The sequence below is a fragment of the Girardinichthys multiradiatus genome, chromosome 3, assembly GCF_021462225.1.
Source record: "Girardinichthys multiradiatus isolate DD_20200921_A chromosome 3, DD_fGirMul_XY1, whole genome shotgun sequence".
Taxonomy (NCBI): Eukaryota; Metazoa; Chordata; class Actinopteri; order Cyprinodontiformes; family Goodeidae; genus Girardinichthys; species Girardinichthys multiradiatus.
The window spans coordinates 46647115-46667002 of NC_061796.1; the positions used below are offsets into that span (position 1 = coordinate 46647115).

Sequence of the window (19888 nt, forward strand, 5' to 3'; positions counted from 1 at the left end):
AAGAGTGGGTCTGAATTCCTCCACGGTGATGGAAAAGACTCATTACTTGGTAACAATTGATTGCAGTTGTTGCTGCCGAGGCTGGAACAGCCAGTCTTTGGGTTTAGCCCGTTTTACTTTTTCACCAGTTGGTTTAGCCCGTTTTACTTTTTCAACTGTTGGTTTCTTTTCTTTTATTTATCACATATTAAAATTTGTTTTATGCTCTGAAGCATCAAACTATGACAAAAAAACAAAACTTTTCACAGCGCTGTAGCTGTTCTAAATCACCAACGAGGAGCACACAGTGGGCTCTTCATTTCATCCAAAAAATAATGCAACTTCACCACAAACTGAATCCTGACTCTCTTTTTGCCTCCAGAAATATTGATTTCCAGCCAACCTTTTCTTAAGATAAAGGGAAAAGCTGAGAAAAATGTGAGCATTATTATAGGAATGTATCTAAGTATTTTATTTACATGTGAATCTCACTCATATGTTTTAAATTTAGCAGAAAAACATAATTCTAAAGGATTACATTTGAGTCTGAGGTTGACCGTGAAAGTATTATTCCGCTGACTGTTTTTGTATTAAATCTGCTCCTTTCTGCGTGGACTCCATCAGAGCGTTCAGCAGCAGTTACTCATTTTAGCTCCACATGACAGCATCATTTTCCAAAGAGCTTCTCCTCATTTCAGGAGGATTTCTGAGAAATGCAGGAGTTCAGGTCATGTTACTGTCTGGACTTTCTGATTGAAGGCTTTGGGTGTTTTTGGGTTTGTTATTGTGGCGTCTCTGAAGATCCACGGCTGTTCTCTTCCCTCTGTTTCTGGTGTCCTTACAAGCAACAGATCTGGGGTTCCTCGGTTTACAGGCCTTGTTATTTAATCAACTGTGAAGTACTGCCGCATCACGGCCCAATTCTGGTGTTTGTCCTTATTTTGCTTCAGACAATTGGTTTAGAGACGTCCTGCGTCCTCGTCTAGACAGGCTGTTTTTCTCAGACGAGTTTCTCAGATTGGATCTTTGTGTTTTTCAATCACTAAATAATGTATCTGATGAAGTTGCTTCTGTTTTTAACTAAATGTTTTCTGTTCTATAATCTGCCTGTCAAAAAACTTTGATTCAACCATTCTTTGTGGATAGCAACAATCTGACTTCTGACACATTATGCATCACAGTGTGAAAGTACCATTCAGTCCCTCCCTTTTCTGTGTCTTCCTTCCAAGCCGCCAATCATTTTGAATTCGCTGAAAAATAATCTTGATCAACAGGTCTGCAGGCTTTCTTTTGCATTTGTGCTGCTTTTTCACTTGTTTTCAATCCATTCTGTTTTATCGTGAATATTTTTTGTTTCATAAGCTGCTGAACTGTGAATCTAATTATTGAGGCATAAAACCCAAAGAGAGAACCAGTGTTGTGTGGACGTGAGAACAAGAACCACGTTTAAACTGCAGCCTGTCACAACCAGACAGTTCATTTTATTTTTTAGTTTAACCGTTTGCAAAGTGTTTCCTGACAACTGGACCGATGGTTTGTTAATGTTTTATGAGGAACTTCAATTAATCTTTTGCATCAGCAGAAAGATACCATGGATCAACATGAATATTATGAACCGTTTCCAATTTTCACAGTTTTGATTATTTCCAGGTTTACAGAAAAGACTTAACAAAGATTGTTGAGCTCTCAGACATTTAAGGGAGGATTAATTGGCACAGTAGAGCATGTGGCTTTTAAAAAGGGCTAAGGGTTGGGGTTAGCTAAGCTAAAAATAAATATTTCTTTAAGTTGGAAGAAACCATCAATGATCATAGTTCTTTTTTCAAAAGAAACCCAGTACTTAGACGTTTGTTCACTGTCTGGATATGTTTGTTGGAAAGCTTTGGATGGCAAGGGGGTCTAAAGTGAACCCTCCACTGCCACGCCTCTGAGACAACGAACAACGCAGCGCCAGCGCCGTATCAGCTGCATTTCATGGGGCTAGCTGGTTTTACAGCTCCAGTTTGTAAGGCAGCATTAAAGACCAACTGGCTCACAGTTAAGACAAACAGACACTGAGACTGCCGTGGCGTGGTGCGTCACGGCATTACATCATTTCCTGTCAATAGCTCACACTCAACGGGTCGTGCTGAAGTAGGCCGAGCCTGATCAGAACACTGGACATCAGTCCAATCGTAGATCCTTCAATAGCAGGGACACTTGAAACTGACAAGGCATCAAATGTCACTGCTGTGTTTAACCCTTCAGAACCCTCTATGGTTCTACTCCACGCATCCTTTGTTGCTGCTATGCTGGCTTGATATTCAAGCTGACGTGCAGAATATCGCTAGCTCTATTTGTGATTTAGCTCAGAGAGCAGCTCATCTTTCCTGCTTTATGACTGAGATGTGAAATATGGTATAGATTAAAGTCCTAAACATGTTCCTATTAAAATGTAGAATCTTTGTAGGATTTAAAAGTGTAGAACTGCAGTGACATCTAGTGGAAACAAAATAACAGTTTGGATCTGAACATTAACCATGATCCTCCTCCAGGTTAGAAGCATTATTTGGTCTGGTTTGTCTCTTCTGAGCTTCTGTAAGAACTCAGTGTTGATGGCTAGAAGGCTCACTCCGCTGTGTGTGGATGTTATTTAAAGAGATGTCCGCAAGTCAGTTTCCCAAGTCAAGTCTGTAAATACTGAAATAAATATCTAGTCTGCCTCCAACCCTTCATGGTTGTAGGTCAGGGGATCAAATCCTGCGCTGTTTGTCCTTAGTGCTGCTGTAATGTTCATGAAAGAGCTGAAATTATTGACCAGCTCTTTAGAATGAACGACGGAAACTTGGACTCCTACCAGGTCCAGAATTCACTGGAGAATGTGTTTCTAGTCGGGCCTGGAAATGGGCTGGGATCCACCAAGAGAAGATGGTTAATGTTTCTAGTAGAGTCCTGGATAAGTTTCCTTCCTCGACCTGTTAACCCCTCAACCCGACTTTTTAAATTTGATAAATGACTGAAAGGATTTTGGGTTTTTTTTATACTGGCGCAGAACATAAATCAGGAAATGCCTTGTTACTGGAAGCGATATACCAGCACAGTATTGCCACCTTTGAACTGGAAGTCAAATGCTCGTCAGAAAGTGGCATAAAAATCAACAAGCATCGTTGGTTTTACTGTAATGTTTCATGGATTGGTTACAGATGTTCACTAGAAATAAAAGTCAATTGTGATTTTTCGCTTTATTTGACAAGAACCTGGGTGAAAACATGGAATGGTGTCAGGTGCTGGTGACAGCTAAAAATGAAGCCACAATCATGTAGCCTTACAGGTCTCCCTAGGTGAAGATGAATTATTATTTAATATTGTCTCAAAGTCTCAAACTATATATTTTTCTTGCATTAGCAGCAGATTTCTTGGATCTAAGCTGACTTTACTTATTTTTTCATCACTTGCCTTTTACACTTCCATCCCTGCAAACCTGGGTAGTTATCAAGTAAAACAGAGAAGCAAATATGTCTTCCTGCCACAGATACAAAGAGCAGGGAAGAGCAGACAGCGACAGGAGCAGGGTATTAACCTTTCTCCCGCTGAGGAGGCAGTAAGTGGGTGGTGATGGCACATGGAGTAGAGTTGGAACCGAGCGAGAAGGAGGTCAGCACAGAGTCGGCACACGGAAATTTCTATTTCAGGAAACACAGTTCGCAGCTGCTTTGTTAATTATCTGTTTGTCGAGTCTCTCTGTGACATTTCCAAAGTTTTCATGAGAAAGGCGTGGGCCAAAATTACATTTTAGGTTCAGGGCTGCTTATCTTGGTGCTCACACTGAAGGGGGTTGTGGACTACATGTGCTTCTGTGCAGGCTTGGCCAAAGGTTGTATGGGGCCTTAAGCAGAATTAGATTGGGCCCCAGCGTTTCAGTCTGGGAGAGGGGCCAAGTTTATTCGGCTGAGCGTTAATGCATCACAGATAATTATGTTACATGTATTTGTGAACAAACTGACCTCAAAAACAAAGAAAAGCATCAGATTGTAACTATGGTAACACAGCAATCAGACCGTGAAGATTATTCTTCAAACGTTCTCAAAGTAAATTTACCAATTACTCTAAATCTCTTTAAACTGTTTCAGAATATTTTATTTAATCTGTGCTGAAACCATCAAATCAAAATTCAAATTCTATTTTCATTCTCAATAAACAAAGATACAAATTTTCGGGCCTGTGTTAGAATCCAAGCATTTATAGAAAGCACCTGATAGTTCAGTGTCTCTAAGCGTTGAATTAGTTGGCTATGCCTTGGGCCGGCTCTGCTTCTTGGATTATCCAGCTATAGGGGGAAAACACCATGAGCCTGATCTTTAAAAGGTTTGAGTGTATAGAAACACGTGCAAAGTGGGTCGCATGCACAAAGCTGATCTACAAACCAGGTGCAAATCGAACTGCATGTATAAAGTGAACAGAACAGCAGGCACAAACTTTTTTACGTGTCTGCCGTCATGACTACGCAGAACATGTGATAATGACCCAAACACGTGCATTTATGGGATGAGGATATGCAAACGTATTTCCTTACCACCTGCAATGCGATTAAACAAACCTGAAACAGATTGTGGGGCAGTTTCTGCATCTATATTTAGCAAGTTTGAAAGGCAGGTGTAAACTGGCGTAAAATAATGTCTGCCGTCACCGTGGCGAGGAGGAGGCATAGATAAAATGACAGACGACGTGTGCGTCAACATGTTTGGACTGTTAGAAATAAAAACACTATAGATATCATCTATCCAGCAAGGCCATTTTGGAGCTGCAGCATTATAATTCCAGCGCAGCATCACTTTATGGGACGACACCGTTATGTTTGGATGCACTGGAGCAGCAGCGCTTCTATGCTGTCCTGAAAGTGCCCACTCCCATGTTGTCGGCAGGAGAGATTTTATTTATTTTTCTCCCTCAGTGTTCCTTCACGGCTCGTTTTGAAGCACATTCATGTTGAATTAAATAAACATTGTTACGGGCCTATCCTGGTTCGCATTGGGCCACAGAATGAAAGCCGACAGCTTCCACAGGCCAGGGTGGCAGGTTCTATAACTCATATTTAATCTTTTAGCTTAAGCTTCTAATATTTTCATGCTTTCAAATGTTAATTATTTTTATTTTATCTCCAATTCATTGCTTTGACCTTCATTTTTTTTTTTACGACATTAGTGGCTAATATTTTTCAACAGTAAGCTGACAGGAAAGGGGTGGAGAGAGGGGGAAGACATGCAACAAAGTTGCCTGGACCGGCAGTCGACCCTGCAACAGGCTGCATTAAGAACTAAGGCCTCTGAATATGGGCCACATATTTTACCCCTGCGCCACCGCCACCGCCTAAACTTCATCTTCTTCATACGGCCACCTCTGCTCTCCCAAACCCTCCATGATGACAGCCATTAGCACACACAAAATCCTCATTTAAACACGGCAGTCTGCCCCACATTTGCACCTGTTGCTGATGCAATCTTTGTAGATCACCTGCAACTCACCCACTTATAGCACAAGCTACTTAGTGCTACTTATTTGGAATTTTTGAAGATCTAGGCCCATATTCCCAAACAATCCTGAGACTAAAAGTAGCTCCTACTGAAGTCATTCTAAGAAAAGCCTTCGAATTTCAGGAATTCTAAGATTTTTCTTATAATTGTCCGTCAGTAAGATAAAAGTTATTCATGAAGCATCTGAGGTCTTCAGAGAGCTCCTAATATGAGGAGATGTTCAGAGCAGTGAGGAGGACCTTTAGTGAGTCTAAGAGTGTCTGAAGCAGAGAAGATGGAGGAAAGACAGAGAGAAAGGAGAGATCTTCTCCTCCAATGAACAACAGTAAATGAATAAAACGCTACCGGCTCCATGGTGCAGAGATCCACCTCCTAAACAGTCGAGTCAATGAGCTCATAAACTTCTAGAACAATCATATAATTATTAATATAGAGATAAGATTAACTTTATCATCCCCCTGGGGGGAAATTAAATAGTTTCAGCAGCAAGACAGGTTAAAGGTCAACCTCTAGTAAATTACCATTAGGAAGGATCAATAAATAATAGAAACAATAATAAATAACCATGAATAAAAATGGAACAAAATTACTAACAATATAGTACAGAATTATTTAGATATTTGCAGACCTTAAAATGCTTCAAAAAATACATTTGGAAAAATTCGGAAACACTGGAAAAATGATATAAACATAAATAGATACTGTAGACAGTAGTCCAATAATCTGAGCTCTATATCCAGAGCAGGAAGATGTAAATGAGGTGAATCAGTATCTGCTGTATTGTTCATGATGATGTCAGCAGCCTCAGCCTAAATGGTCATCTCCAACGCTCCCCGTCACCAACCAATCACAGGTCTTAGAAGACAGCGTCACACCTAGCAATGGGGTAAACCACATCTCCTCACTAAAATAGGAAGTTCTGTCGTCTCCTCCTCAGTCCCTCTCAGCAGCAAACTGGACCACTCTGAAGCTCGGAGTCCTTGGTAGGACGTTTTAGGCTAAGTTAGGAGTTCTGTGAGAGACTATGGGCCCTGGCCCTTAGTGCAGGAATCACTATATACCTCATGTGGTGTGTAATGAATGAATAAACCAACATTTATACTTAGTCTCTACAGATACAGTGAAAAGGTAGCAGGATTTGTTTTAGACCTCCTTAAGATCCAAACGGTTTTTTCATTTTCAGCAAAAACTGTTGAAAAAAAATGACTGATATTAAAAATGTTTCTGTTCCCTATTTTCCAGATTAGAATACAAAAACATGGAAATACACACACTACACCACTAGGTGTCGACAGTGTCCAGACTAATGATTAGGTATAGACATTGATTTATCCAAAACAACCATAACTTGGTTTTATCTGACACTGTTGGTAAATTTAGGTGGTATTGGACCAAGAAACAAACTGTTATGAAGTACTGTTGCAGTTCCCAGAACATGCTCAACACAGCTTCAGAGGGCATGCCCTAATAAGGTGGGAATTTCATTATTTTTCCAAAACCCTTACTTTGATAAGAGTTTTACTAATTCAAAATTGCCTTTTATATATTCTGTATTTCTGCTCCAGAATTTACACATTTTGCTATAATTCCAGCTTCACGTAGCTTTGGATAAGTCTCTGAGAGCTCGCCGCATCTTGCTGCTGGGATTTTGGCCCATTCCTTAAATTAAAACTGTTCCAGCTCCTTCATGTTGGATGGCTTTCACTTGTGAACTCCGATCTTCAAGTCTAACCACAGATTCTCAATAAGATTGAGGTTTGGTCTTTGACTAGGCCATTTCAACACATTGAAATGTTTCCCTCTTGCTGTAGCAGCATGCTTCGGGTCATTGTCCTGCTGGAAGGTGAACTTCCATCCCAGTCTCAGATCACAGGCAGGTTTTGCTGAAGAATATCCCTGTATCCAGCTTTCATCCTATGGAGCTAAATTGGGGCCATAAAGTTTGTTCAACAGAAAAACATTTGAACCTGAAAAATTATTTTGAACCTCTCCCCAAAAAATGTGAACACTGGAAAAAAAAGTTTTGCAACTGAAAAAAAAAAAACTGATGTCAAACTTCTGGCCCTGTTTTGGCGTGGGGGGCGGGGCCTCAGATCACGTGGTGAGGAATCATGACTGACAGCTCAACACAGCAGCTGAACAACATATTCCCAGCTGTTGCATTCAGGGACCGTGGGAACTGGAATTATCTGTAATACATCATCGATATTCTATATATATGTGATTGCTTATGTGAATACACCATGTGCATCTCAGAGGAGAAAATATGAGCTTGAGAGATTTGCACAGCATTTTAAGTCCGTGTTGGAGATTTCTCATGCTCTCAACATCAAGCAAAAGAACCACCAGACTAAGTGGCGGGAATGAAACCAGATGCAAAACGAGCCGGTATTTTCACAGCCAGGGGCATAAGGGTCAACCGGGGCCGGTGGTTCACTTTACCCCGTGAACCACCGGCCCACGAGCTGAACTACCAGCCCACCGCCCTGCACAGACGTAGGGCGAGCGCAACATCAAGTACGCAAGAGGCGACAGTTTTTGGGGCGCTGATATTTTTCTGGACCATTGTGCCCTAAGCTATGCCATATCAACCTGTTAGGGATAACCTTTATTAATATGACACATAGTTGTTTTTCCAACTTATACCATAATGATATAAAGCATAAATTCTAATGTTTCCTTTTTGTCAGAATAGGATAAGAAGCTCATCGACACATATTACAAGGATAAATGGCCCAAGGTTTGTCATGAATGACCTGTGGCTCAGGCACTGGGTTTGATGGTGGAGCAGGCTGTAACTGGTTTGATTAGAAAGCCACAGCACACTTAGATTAAGGATGGACACCCGCTACTACACAATCTAACAGATAGACACCACAATGGTGACACATAGTCTACTGATAATCACTGAGGGAGAGAACATCCATTACATCGGAGTAACAGATAATAAAACTACATGTGACCTTCTATCGAGGCTCTTCGTCATCCTTTTACAAACTGCGACAGTCCGAGACGGGAGCCTCGGCGCTGATCTCTGTAATCATTCCTCTGCCTAATTTAGATTAAAGGAGCTGAAAGTTAGAAACTGTTTGAGAGTCGTTCCTTTAAGAGTCAGTGTTAGATAGAGTCTGATCGCCTCTGGGAACCAGGGACTGGAGAGACTCCAGAGAGGTCTAACCGCCAACAGGGTGCGGTAGCTTGGACAAACCACTCCTCTGCTCCAGTCAGGCAGATCAGCTCTGTGGCGCGTTGGCGAACAGCTGATCTATAACACATAACATGCGCTGCAGGGCGGCCAGCTGAGCTCACAATGAAGAGCGGAGATCAGAAAAAAAGCCCAGGCTTAATTATTCTGGGATATTCGGAAAATACCGGCTCGTTTTGCATCTGGTTTCATTCCTGCCACTTAGTCAGTCTGGCAGTTCTTTTGCTTGATGTTGAGAGCATGAGAAATCTCCAACACGGACTTAAAATGCTGTACAAATCTGTCAAGATCATATTTTCTCCTCTGAGATGCGTGTTGTGTTTTCACGTAAGCTGCTTCTATCGGTGAAGCATGTTATCTTTCAAAACCAATCCCATATATATAGAATATCGATGATGTATTACAGATAATCCCAGTTCCCACGGTCCCTGAATGCAACAGCTGGGAATATGTTGTTCAGCCGCTGTGTTGAGCTGTCAGTCATGATTCCTCACCACGTGATCTGATGCCCCGCCCCCACGCCAGAACGGCCAAAAGTTTGAAGCCGAAAAAAATTCTGCAAGTTCGAAAAAAAAAACTTGAATCTGAAAAGTAGTTTTGAATTTATTTTTTCCAGTTTCACATCAGTTGTTTTTTTTTTCAGTTGCAAAACTTTTTTTCCAGTTTTCACATTTTTTCGGGGGATGTTCAAAATAATTTTTCAGGTTCAAATGCTTTTCTTTTGAATAAACTTTTATTTTTCAGATACATTTTTTTTTTCTTTTGAACAAACCTTTATTTTTCAGGTTCAATTTTTTTACGTTTGAACAAACTTTATGGCCCCGATTTAGCTCCATCTTTCCCTCAACTCGGACCAATTTTCCAGTCCCTACTGCTAAAAAACAACCCCACAGCATGATGCTGCCACCACCATCTTTCACTGTGTGGATGATGTTCTTGGGTTGATGGGATGAGTTGGATTTGCACCAGGCATAGAGATTTTCTTGGTGGCCAAAAAGTTACATTTTAGTCTAAACTGACCACAGCAGCTTCCTTCATACATTTGGGGAATCGCCCACGTGCCTTTTGGCAAACTCAAAACGTGCCTTCTGATTTTTAACAGTAAGTAATGTTTTTTTTCTGGCCACTCTTCCATAAAGCCCAGCTCTATGGAGTCTTATTGTGGTCCTATGGACAGATACTCCAGTCTCTGCTGTGGAACTCTGCAGCTCCTCCAGGGCTACCTTTTACAAAGATGATGGATTTGATGCAGCTCCAGTGGAACAGCAAAGATCTGGGCCCATATTCTCAAAGATCCTCAGAGTCTCTCAGAGAGCTCCTAACTTAAAACTTCTTCTGAGCTTCAGAGCGATACAGTTCGCTGCTGAGAGCGACTCTGAGCGAGGACACGACAGAACTTCCTATCTTAGAGAGGAGGTGGGGTTTACCTCGTTGCTAGGTGTGGTTAACCCTGTTGCTAGGGGTGACACTGTCTCCTAAGATCTGTGATTGGTTGTTAAAAGCAACAACAACAAATGCACTCCCAGTAATCAATGGAGAGAAATTAACTGATGATAGAATTGAGTCTGGATTCAGAAATGTTTAAATCATGATCAAATTAAACTGTCACACAGCATCAACATGTTTGAACATAGGTTACTTACATGCTCATTGTTATTTAGATTAGCTTATTATTATGTTAACTCGCCATGCTGGTCGTTTTCATACTGCATCTATTAATTCATTTCATATTAATATTAAAATTCAGTATTTTACTGTCATCTCCTTGTTTAGTGAGGTTTAGTTTGGCAAAACGACCAAAACAAAACGGAGAACAAAAGGTGGAGAAAAGCGATGTGAACAGAGGAGCAGAGCCTGCTGATGGAGGAGAAGAGAGGAGTGTTAAAGGTAGATTTGGTTCTGGGATCATGGTGGGAACCAACAGACATTCCCAGCAGATCAATGCGTTGTTCCCTCTGCTTTCAGCACCAGCCTGGAATGTGAGCAGCTCTGGTTCCTGTTGCGATCAGAAGCTGGAGAGGAGATAGCAGCACCAGAGAACTTCTCCACAGACGGGGAGCGTTGGAGATGACCTTTTAGGATGAGGCTGCTGACATCATCATGAACAATACAGCAGATTCACCTCATTTACATCTTCCTGCTCTCGATATAGAGCTCAGATTATTGGACTGTTGGACACACTTTGGATTTATTTATGTATGCATATCTATTGGAGTTTTTCAATTTTTTCCAAATGTATTTTTTGAAAGCATTTTACAGCCTTTAAATATTTAAATAATTCTGCACTGTATTGTTTGTAATTTGTTAACTTTTTATTTATAGTTATTTATTATTGTTTTTATTATTTATTTATCCTTCCTAATATTACATTAATAGAGGTTGACCTTTAACCTGTCCTGCTGCTGAAACTATTTAATTTTCCACAACACTCTTAGGCTCACTAAAAAAAACTCCTCCTTTCTCTTAACATTTCCTCAAGCATTTATGGGAGGGGCCTGATGGTTCATTTCTTAGAATGACATCATTAGGAGCTACAGGGGTTGGACAATGAAACTGAAACATCTGGTTTTAGACCACAATAATTTATTAGTATGGTGTAGGGCCTCCTTTTGCGGCCAATACAGCATCAATTCATCTTGGGAATGACATATACAAGTCCTGCACAGTGGTCAGAGGGATTTTAAGCCATTCTTCTTGCAGGATAGTGGCAAGATCACTACATGATACTGGTGGAGGAAAACGTTTCCTGACTCGCTCCTCCAAAACACCCCAAAGTGGCTCAATAATATTTAGATCTGGTGACTGTGCAGGCCATGGGAGATGTTCAACTTCACTTTCATGTTCATCAAACCAATCTTTCACCAGTCTTGCTGTGTGTATTGGTGCATTGTCATCCTGATACATGGCACCGCCTTCAGGATACAATGTTTGAACCATTGGATGCACATGGTCCTCAAGAATGGTTTGGTAGTCCTTGGCAGTGACGCGTCCATCTAGCACAAGTATTGGGCCAAGGGAATGCCATGATATGGCAGCCCAAACCATCACTGATCCACCCCCATGCTTCACTCTGGGCATGCAACAGTCTGGGTGGTACGCTTCTTTGAGGCTTCTCCACACCGTAACTCTCTTGGATGTTTGGAAAACAGTAAAGGTGGACTCATCAGAGAACAATACATGTTTCACATTGTCCACAGCCCAAGATTTGTGCTCCTTGCACCATTGAAACCAACGTTTGGCATTGGCATGAGTGACCAAAGGTTTGGCTATAGCAGCCCGGCTGTGTATATTGACCCTGTGGAGCTCCTGACGGACAGTTCTGGTGGAAACAGGAGAGTTGAGGTGCACATTTAATTCTGCCATGATTTGGGCAGCCGTGGTTTTATGTTTTTTGGATACAATCCGGGTTAGCACCCGAACATCCCTTTCAGACAGCTTCCTCTTGCGTCCACAGTTAATCCTGTTGGATGTGGTTCGTCCTTCTTGGTGGTATGCTGACATTACCCTGGATACCGTGGCTCTTGATACATCACAAAGACTTGCTGTCTTGGTCACAGATGCGCCAGCAAGACGTGCACCAACAATTTGTCCTCTCTTGAACTCTAGTATGTCACCCATAATGTTGTGTGCATTTCAATATTTTAATCTTACCCTGCTAATTGAACCTTCACACTCTGCTCTTACTGGTGCAATGTGCAATCAATGAAGACTGGTTACCAGGCTGGTCCAATTTAGCCATGAAACCTCCCACACTAAAATGACAGGTGTTTCAGTTTCATTGTCCAACCCCTGTACTTTTAGTCTTAGGGTTCTTCGTGAATACTGGTCATTTTTTTTACAACCCACCCTGACTTGTTTGGAGAGCTTCTTGGTCTTCGTGGTTTGATGTTTCTTGGCTAATGGTGCTACAGCCTCTGGGGCCTTTTAGAAAAGGTGTGTTTCTACTGACCGATCATGTGACACTTGGACTGCACACTGGTGGACTTCATTTCACTCATTATTGAACTTTTGAAGGTATCTGGATGCGACAGAACTTTTTAAGGGCTTCATAGCAAGAGGGGGTTCAGTCGTTAAAAAATTACAGGTTGGGACGTGACAAAATAGGTAACAAGCCAAGGGGGGTGAATACTTTTGCCAGTCACTCTAAATGACAAAGTCTGTAATAAACTATAATAACCACTCAGGACCAGCAGTAGATGATGACATCATAAACTACATGAAAAATATTCTGAATATGAATAAATATTCTGTTTTAGTTCTAACTTCAGTCCAGAGACAATAATAATTTAACATTTTTCCATCTGTATCTAAGCTGAAAACTATTTTATCTACTTTCTTCATTAGTGCCATCTGAAAGTATCAAAAATCAAACCATTCTCAATTAATTTCATATTAGAAACATGTTTTTATGTTTGAGGATTTTTCTCCACATGTTGATTTTTCATAAACCTAAAGTATGATACTTTAGATGAAATTAGACGATTTGATGTGTTGTCTGCTTTTCTACTGTAGAATAAAGGTGATGCTAGTCGTTTGACATTGGTTTCATTGTTTGGATCCTGGTAAAGCTGCTGCACAGAGTCAGTTTCAGTCGGTGCTGGTCAGCTCGGCTCTTCGCCTTCAGGCACTTATGCAGTTTTGGTTGTTTCATACCCGATTGTCAAATAGAACCTGCTAATCCTTTTAAAGAGGGAAAATTTTCATTCCCTGCGTAAGGATGGGTGGTTTTCCATACATTTCACTGATTTTGGAAGGAAGTACAGTTTGTTTAAATCAGTTCCACCAGCAGGAGGTTATTTTGGTTTCATCAGATGTAATGACCCAAGATTCTTTAGCAGCCAAATGGTCCAACTGGTTGTTAGTAGCACAATCAATGGAAACATCGTATAATAAAGAATCTTTTAAAAATAACGTAGATTTATGTTGGATTATATGTAAGATTTATCTCCTATATTAATTAACTACCAAAGCTGATACTCGATGGTTAAGTACAAAGGTAGGAAATGGTTTGTTGACGGTTCTAAAATGGAAGAACTGAACAAAATGGCAGCCTGAGGGTGTGGCATGAATCAGTGAAAGGGTCGAGTTAAACTCCCCGAGGAACTGTGGACATGAACAAAGTATGCTAAGATTATTTTCCTAAAACAGTTTGTCGCATTCGCAGAGATACACTTACAGCAGCTTCTAAAAACACTTTTGGCTTTCCATATTTACCAACCACTCATTTTCTGTCCTGGCACTAAACAGAAACCAATAAATAATTGACTAAAACTTGTTTTGGATGACAGTGGCAACCACCTGGAACCAGCGTATTCTTGTTCTGATTGTACACATCGGACTGTGTTAGAAAATCTTCAAATCAGTTTGTTTTCATTCAGGCAGATCTGGATGAAACATTCCTTCAGCTTGAAGAATGACTCGTTTAAATTAAAAATGTATTGTCTAATTCTGAAGGAGTTTTGTTCAGTTACAGTGTCTACTGTTTGTCTAACAGGATAATGTTCTTTTTTACATGGCTGCACACAGTAGCTGGCACTTTCTGGCCTCCATAGTTTGGAAATCTCAGTTTTCACAAATAAAACTGTATCTGTATCAGAGGAAATGTTCTGATTTGCCAAACTGTGAACAGGACCAACAGAACCACTGTCTGTAGATGCAGTGGGGAAGTTGGCAGGTGAGAACAGAATAAGATCTTATTTTACAGAAAGTTGGCTGTTACAGTAGTAGCACTGCTTGAATAATCAGCAACAAACTAATAAGAATACAATCTCCATTAAAACTTTGAAATTCCAATTAAGGAAAGACATGAGGGAATTAATTTAACTGAACTGAAAATACTCCCTCACTAATGAACAAATGACTTTTAATCTTCTCAGTCATATCAGAAGGATTTGTCCCTATGTTATGGGCTGGTTGGGAGTTAGAGGAAATGCCGAGTGCTTTCTGAAATAATTTCCAAACCTCAGAGCCTCAGCTATAATCTTGTTTCCTTCAGTTGGAAAGTGTTTTATTGGAAAAGCTGTTAGAAGTCCTTGTCTTTTCTTGCAGCCGGTGAGAGGATTCAAAGCTGAAGTTCCAGAGCTCTAATCAGAGCTGCAGGATTTTACTGTCCTACCAGGAATCACCTTAGCCTGGTCCTTTTTTTGTAGATCACTTCTGCCCTCTAGTGGTGACAGCCCAGACTGCAGCTTTATGATGCGCAGGGTGGTGTTTTTTTTTAGTCATTTTTTTCTACCACTTATTCCATAGTGGGTCATGGGGGAGCTGGTGTCTATCTCCAGCAGTCTGTGGGTGAGAGGCAGGGTACACTCTGGACATGTCACCAGTCCATCGCAGGGCAACACACAAACAACCATGCACACTCATTCATACACCTAAGGGCAATTTAGAGTGACCAATTAACCTAACAGGCATGTCTTTGGACTGTGGGAGGAAGCCAGAGTACCCGGTGAGAACCCACGCATGCACTGGGAGAACATGCAAACTCCATGCAGAAAGACCCCAGGTCGGGAATCGAACCCAGGACCTTCTTGCTGCAAGGCAACAGTGCTACCAACTGCGCCACCGTGCAGCCCGTGTTTTTTTTTTATTGTTTTGTAATTTTGGTCAGATTTAAGAAGCAGATTCAGCACAGCACCCCTGTTCAAAAAATAAGGGTCAGGTTGAAACCTAAAGGGGGAAATTAATGAACATGCCAACAGGAACCTTTCTAGAGCATCTGGAGGGCCTTTAAACGTGAGACACCACAACAGGAAGGAGGAAGAGAGCTTTAAAATAGACCTAAAAATGTGGTAGCAACGGTCTATAATGTGTTATTTTTACAAACTTTGCTAAAACCTAATCATTTGTTAGTTTCTGTTTAAACTAAGCTAAACTATTTTAAAATTATTTGAACGGAATAAGTTTTGAATTATTATGTGACATATTTTAATTTATATTTCTTACAAACTAATGTTTTTTTATTTAAAATTAAAGATGTTAATTTGTAAATAACAGTAAATTCATTTAAATAGTTTGAATTTTTTGAACCTGAATACAGCTTGATTGAACTAAGAGGAGGAGAAGACAAAGAGCTGTCCACCCGTCCTTCCCGGTCAGCCGGGCCTTAATTTGGGCTGGAGACAAAGGATGGAAACGCAATATTCTTCCACATCATGACTAATAGAGAAAAGATTATTCTGAATGCATTATTGAATGCTGAAGGCATTTAAACTATGACAGCACAGATGTGGAACAGCTCTTGAAAACAGAAAAGTAATATTTGTTGTTTGGTAAATTTTTGCCAAACAAGCATTTTTTGATTCCTTCACTTTAGTAATTGGACTCATCCCATTCTGAACCATCTTTAGGCCCGTTTATCTGTTCATTCAGGGCCTGCAGGTGTGTTTTAGGGCCCGGGTTTGTAAACAGGCTATGCAAAAACCAGACTGACTTTGACTAGGCCATTGACACCTCTTGATTTTTTTTTTTTTTTTTTTCAGCCATTCTGTTGTAGATTAGCCAGTTTTTGGAAACATTTTCCTGTTTGGACCTAGCTTCAGCTATTAGACAGATGTCCTCACATTTGGCTGTGGTACAGAGGAGTTCATAGCTCATAGTCAACTAAATGACTGCAAGCTGCCCAGGTCCTGAGGCTGCAAAACAAGCCCAGATCATCACTTCTCCACTACTGTGCTTGGTAGTTGGTGTGAGGGTTACTGTCCTGATGTGCTGTGTTTGGTTTCTTCCATCATGTTGCTGGGTATTATGGTCAAACATCTCTACTTTAGTCCATACTTGTTGAATCTGATTGTTCTGTAATGAACTTTAACATTTAGGAAACCAACTGAGGCCTGTGGAGTTTAAGAAGGAGCTCTTGGATTTGAGGTAGTTTTCCATGCTCTGACCTTGAGATGACTTTGCTGGCCCCATCTACAGGTCCTTCTCAAAATATTAGCATATTGTGATCAAGTTCATTATTTTCCATAATGTCATGATGAAAATTTAACATTCATATATTTTAGATTCATTGCACACTAACTGAAATATTTCAGGTCTTTTATTGTCTTAATACGGATGATTTTGGCATACAGCTCATGAAAACCCAAAATTCCTATCTCACAAAATTAGCATATCATTAAAAGGGTCTCTAAACGAGCTATGAACCTAATCATCTGAATCAACGAGTTAACTCTAAACACCTGCAAAAGATTCCTGAGGCCTTTAAAACTCCCAGCCTGGTTCATCACTCAAAACCCCAATCATGGGTAAGACTGCCGACCTGACTGCTGTCCAGAAGGCCACTATTGACACCCTCAAGCAAGAGGGTAAGACACAGAAAGACATTTCTGAACAAATAGGCTGTTCCCAGAGTGCTGTATCAAGGCACCTCAGTGGGAAGTCTGTGGGAAGGAAAAAGTGTGGCAGAAAACGCTGCACAACGAGAAGAGGTGACCGGACCCTGAGGAAGATTGTGGAGAAGGGCCGATTCCAGACCTTGGGGGACCTGCGGAAGCAGTGGACTGAGTCTGGAGTAGAAACATCCAGAGCCACCGTGCACAGGCGTGTGCAGGAAATGGGCTACAGGTGCCGCATTCCCCAGGTCAAGCCACTTTTGAACCAGAAACAGCGGCAGAAGCGCCTGACCTGGGCTACAGAGAAGCAGCACTGGACTGTTGCTCAGTGGTCCAATGTACTTTTTTCGGATGAAAGCAAATTCTGCATGTCATTCAGAAATCAAGGTGCCAGAGTCTGGAGGAAGACTGGGGAGAAGGAAATGCCAAAATGCCAGAAGTCCAGTGTCAAGTACCCACAGTCAGTGATGGTCTGGGGTGCCGTGTCAGCTGCTGGTGTTGGTCCACTGTGTTTTATCAAGGGCAGGGTCAATGCAGCTAGCTATCAGGAGATTTTGGAGCACTTCATGCTTCCATCTGCTGAAAAGCTTTATGGAGATGAAGATTTCATTTTTCAGCACGACCTGGCACCTGCTCACAGTGCCAAAACCACTGGTAAATGGTTTACTGACCATGGTATCACTGTGCTCAATTGGCCTGCCAACTCTCCTGACCTGAACCCCATAGAGAATCTGTGGGATATTGTGAAGAGAACGTTGAGAGACTCAAGACCCAACACTCTGGATGAGCTAAAGGCCGCTATCGAAGCATCCTGGGCCTCCATAAGACCTCAGCAGTGCCACAGGCTGATTGCCTCCATGCCACGCCGCATTGAAGCAGTCATTTCTGCAAAAGGATTCCTGACCAAGTATTGAGTGCATAACTGTACATGATTATTTGAAGGTTGACGTTTTTTGTATTAAAAACACTTTTCTTTTATTGGTCGGATGAAATATGCTAATTTTGTGAGATAGGAATTTTGGGTTTTCATGAGCTGTATGCCAAAATCATCCGTATTAAGACAATAAAAGACCTGAAATATTTCAGTTAGTGTGCAATGAATCTAAAATATATGAATGTTACATTTTCATCATGACATTATGGAAAATAATAAACTTAATCAAAATATGCTAATATTTTGAGAAGGACCTGTAGAGGTGGCCTTTCCACAACATGAAGATGTCTCAAGCAGCCACAAATTTACAATGATGTATTTACATTATGTTAGCTTTAGATTTTAACACTGAAATGGAAGCTGGATGTAAGTTCAGGGTGCACTTTATACCAAAACAACAAACAGGAAACTATCTGAAATATTAACCAAACTGACCTATTTAACATAAATAAATCAAATGACCATAATTCACCTCACCTAAGTAAGACAAACAAGAGAAAGCAAGCTGCCTTAAAGGTTTTCTGCATATGAATAATCGCTGTAAAATAGGATTTAAATAGTTTAGAATTGGCCTTAAAACCTTTTATAAAACAGACAGGCAGGAATAGTTGGTCCTCAAAGATCATTGCTGATAACTTCTCTAACTGGCGTTGAGAAAACACACGTGTATTTTAAAGAGGTTATTTTTCAAAACTCCTGCTTTTACAAAGAGGTCAAACCGATGATTTATAATTGAAAGCTTGCTTCTCTGAGGTCATTGCTGATGTCTTTCTGCCTTGGCATTGTGTTAACACACACCTGTTTACTTCAGAGCAGCGAACTGACTAATCTACCAGGTTTTAGGGGTTCTTCACTCATCAGCAGCACCTGGTTGCTACATTCTGCCTTCATCTTTGCTTCATACATCATGTCAGTGTGGGATCTGAGATGTGCTTCTGTTCCTAAACACTCACATTTGAGCATGACTATGTATTTAATAGTCTTAGAGTTTTAATCTGTTTTGTGTTAAAAAATATAAATTTTGATGCATGGAAGGTAAAATTGATAAAAATCTGAATTAGGATGTCTAATTTTTGCAGAAAGTTTGAGTAGCTGATTTGATTCTGTTAGTCACTTCAGTATGACGGGGGATAAAATGTATATTTGTTTCAGAAATTGTGCAAAATAATAATCAAGTTATTATTTCTGATTGTATGTGAAAAGCAGCGCATCAAAAGAGAAGAAAATGGCATTTCCTGTAAGAAATCTCTCTTTTGCATTGATATACAGTGACACTTTGGTCACAGATGACCTGCTCCAGAGTTTTCATCCAGTATTTATCGGGAACTTATCCTAGCCTGGAACACAGAGTTAACAGGTTCAGGAGGTAAAAAATCTGACATTCTTCTCTGCAGCTCCTATTCTGGGATTTCAAGACGTTTCGAAAACATGATGTATGTAGTGTCACTCAACAAGCTCTGGTTGTTGCATTGGGGTTTCTTACTGGAGGGAAGTGCCTGGAAAACCTCTAAAGGAGGCATCCTTGACAAATGCCAGAACTTTCCCACCTGACTCATTTTAACGCGGAGGAAAAGTCAAAGCGGTTGTAAATATGACTCTTTAAAATCCGAGTCTAGTTCGTGTTATTCTTTAATTATAAATTTAAGATAAATCTACTGAAACTTATTTGATGGAGCAAAAGCAACACACTTGAATTTTGTTTAATGATGTTAAAAACACAAATTAAAGCTCCTAAAAAAACTCAAATGTTGCATCTGGAGGGAAAAAAAAGGTTTTGGTCATGGAACAAAAATGAGAACATGGCAAAAATATGGCCAGATATTTATAGTTTGTCATATTTATAATTTATATTGAAAATACATTAGAAAGTAGTGCAGACAAATAAAAAGAGAAAAGTCTTACCTGTGTAGTTTCTGTCATCTTGGGT

The 19888-nt window shown here is 40.5% G+C and overlaps 1 protein-coding gene and 1 long non-coding RNA gene across 2 annotated transcripts in view; one reads left to right on the top strand and one right to left on the bottom strand.

Annotated features, from left to right (window-relative positions):
* Positions 1–19888, bottom strand: part of gabbr1a (gamma-aminobutyric acid (GABA) B receptor, 1a) — a 135957-nt gene that overhangs the window by 87903 nt on the left and 28166 nt on the right. The window contains exon 6 of the mRNA XM_047361922.1: positions 19864–19881. Within this exon, the coding sequence (XP_047217878.1) occupies positions 19864–19881 (18 nt within the window). The remainder of the gene's footprint in view (positions 1–19863; positions 19882–19888) is intronic.
* The window catches only part of LOC124866228, a 43644-nt gene that overhangs the window by 10342 nt on the left and 13414 nt on the right, over positions 1–19888 (top strand). The window lies entirely within an intron of this gene.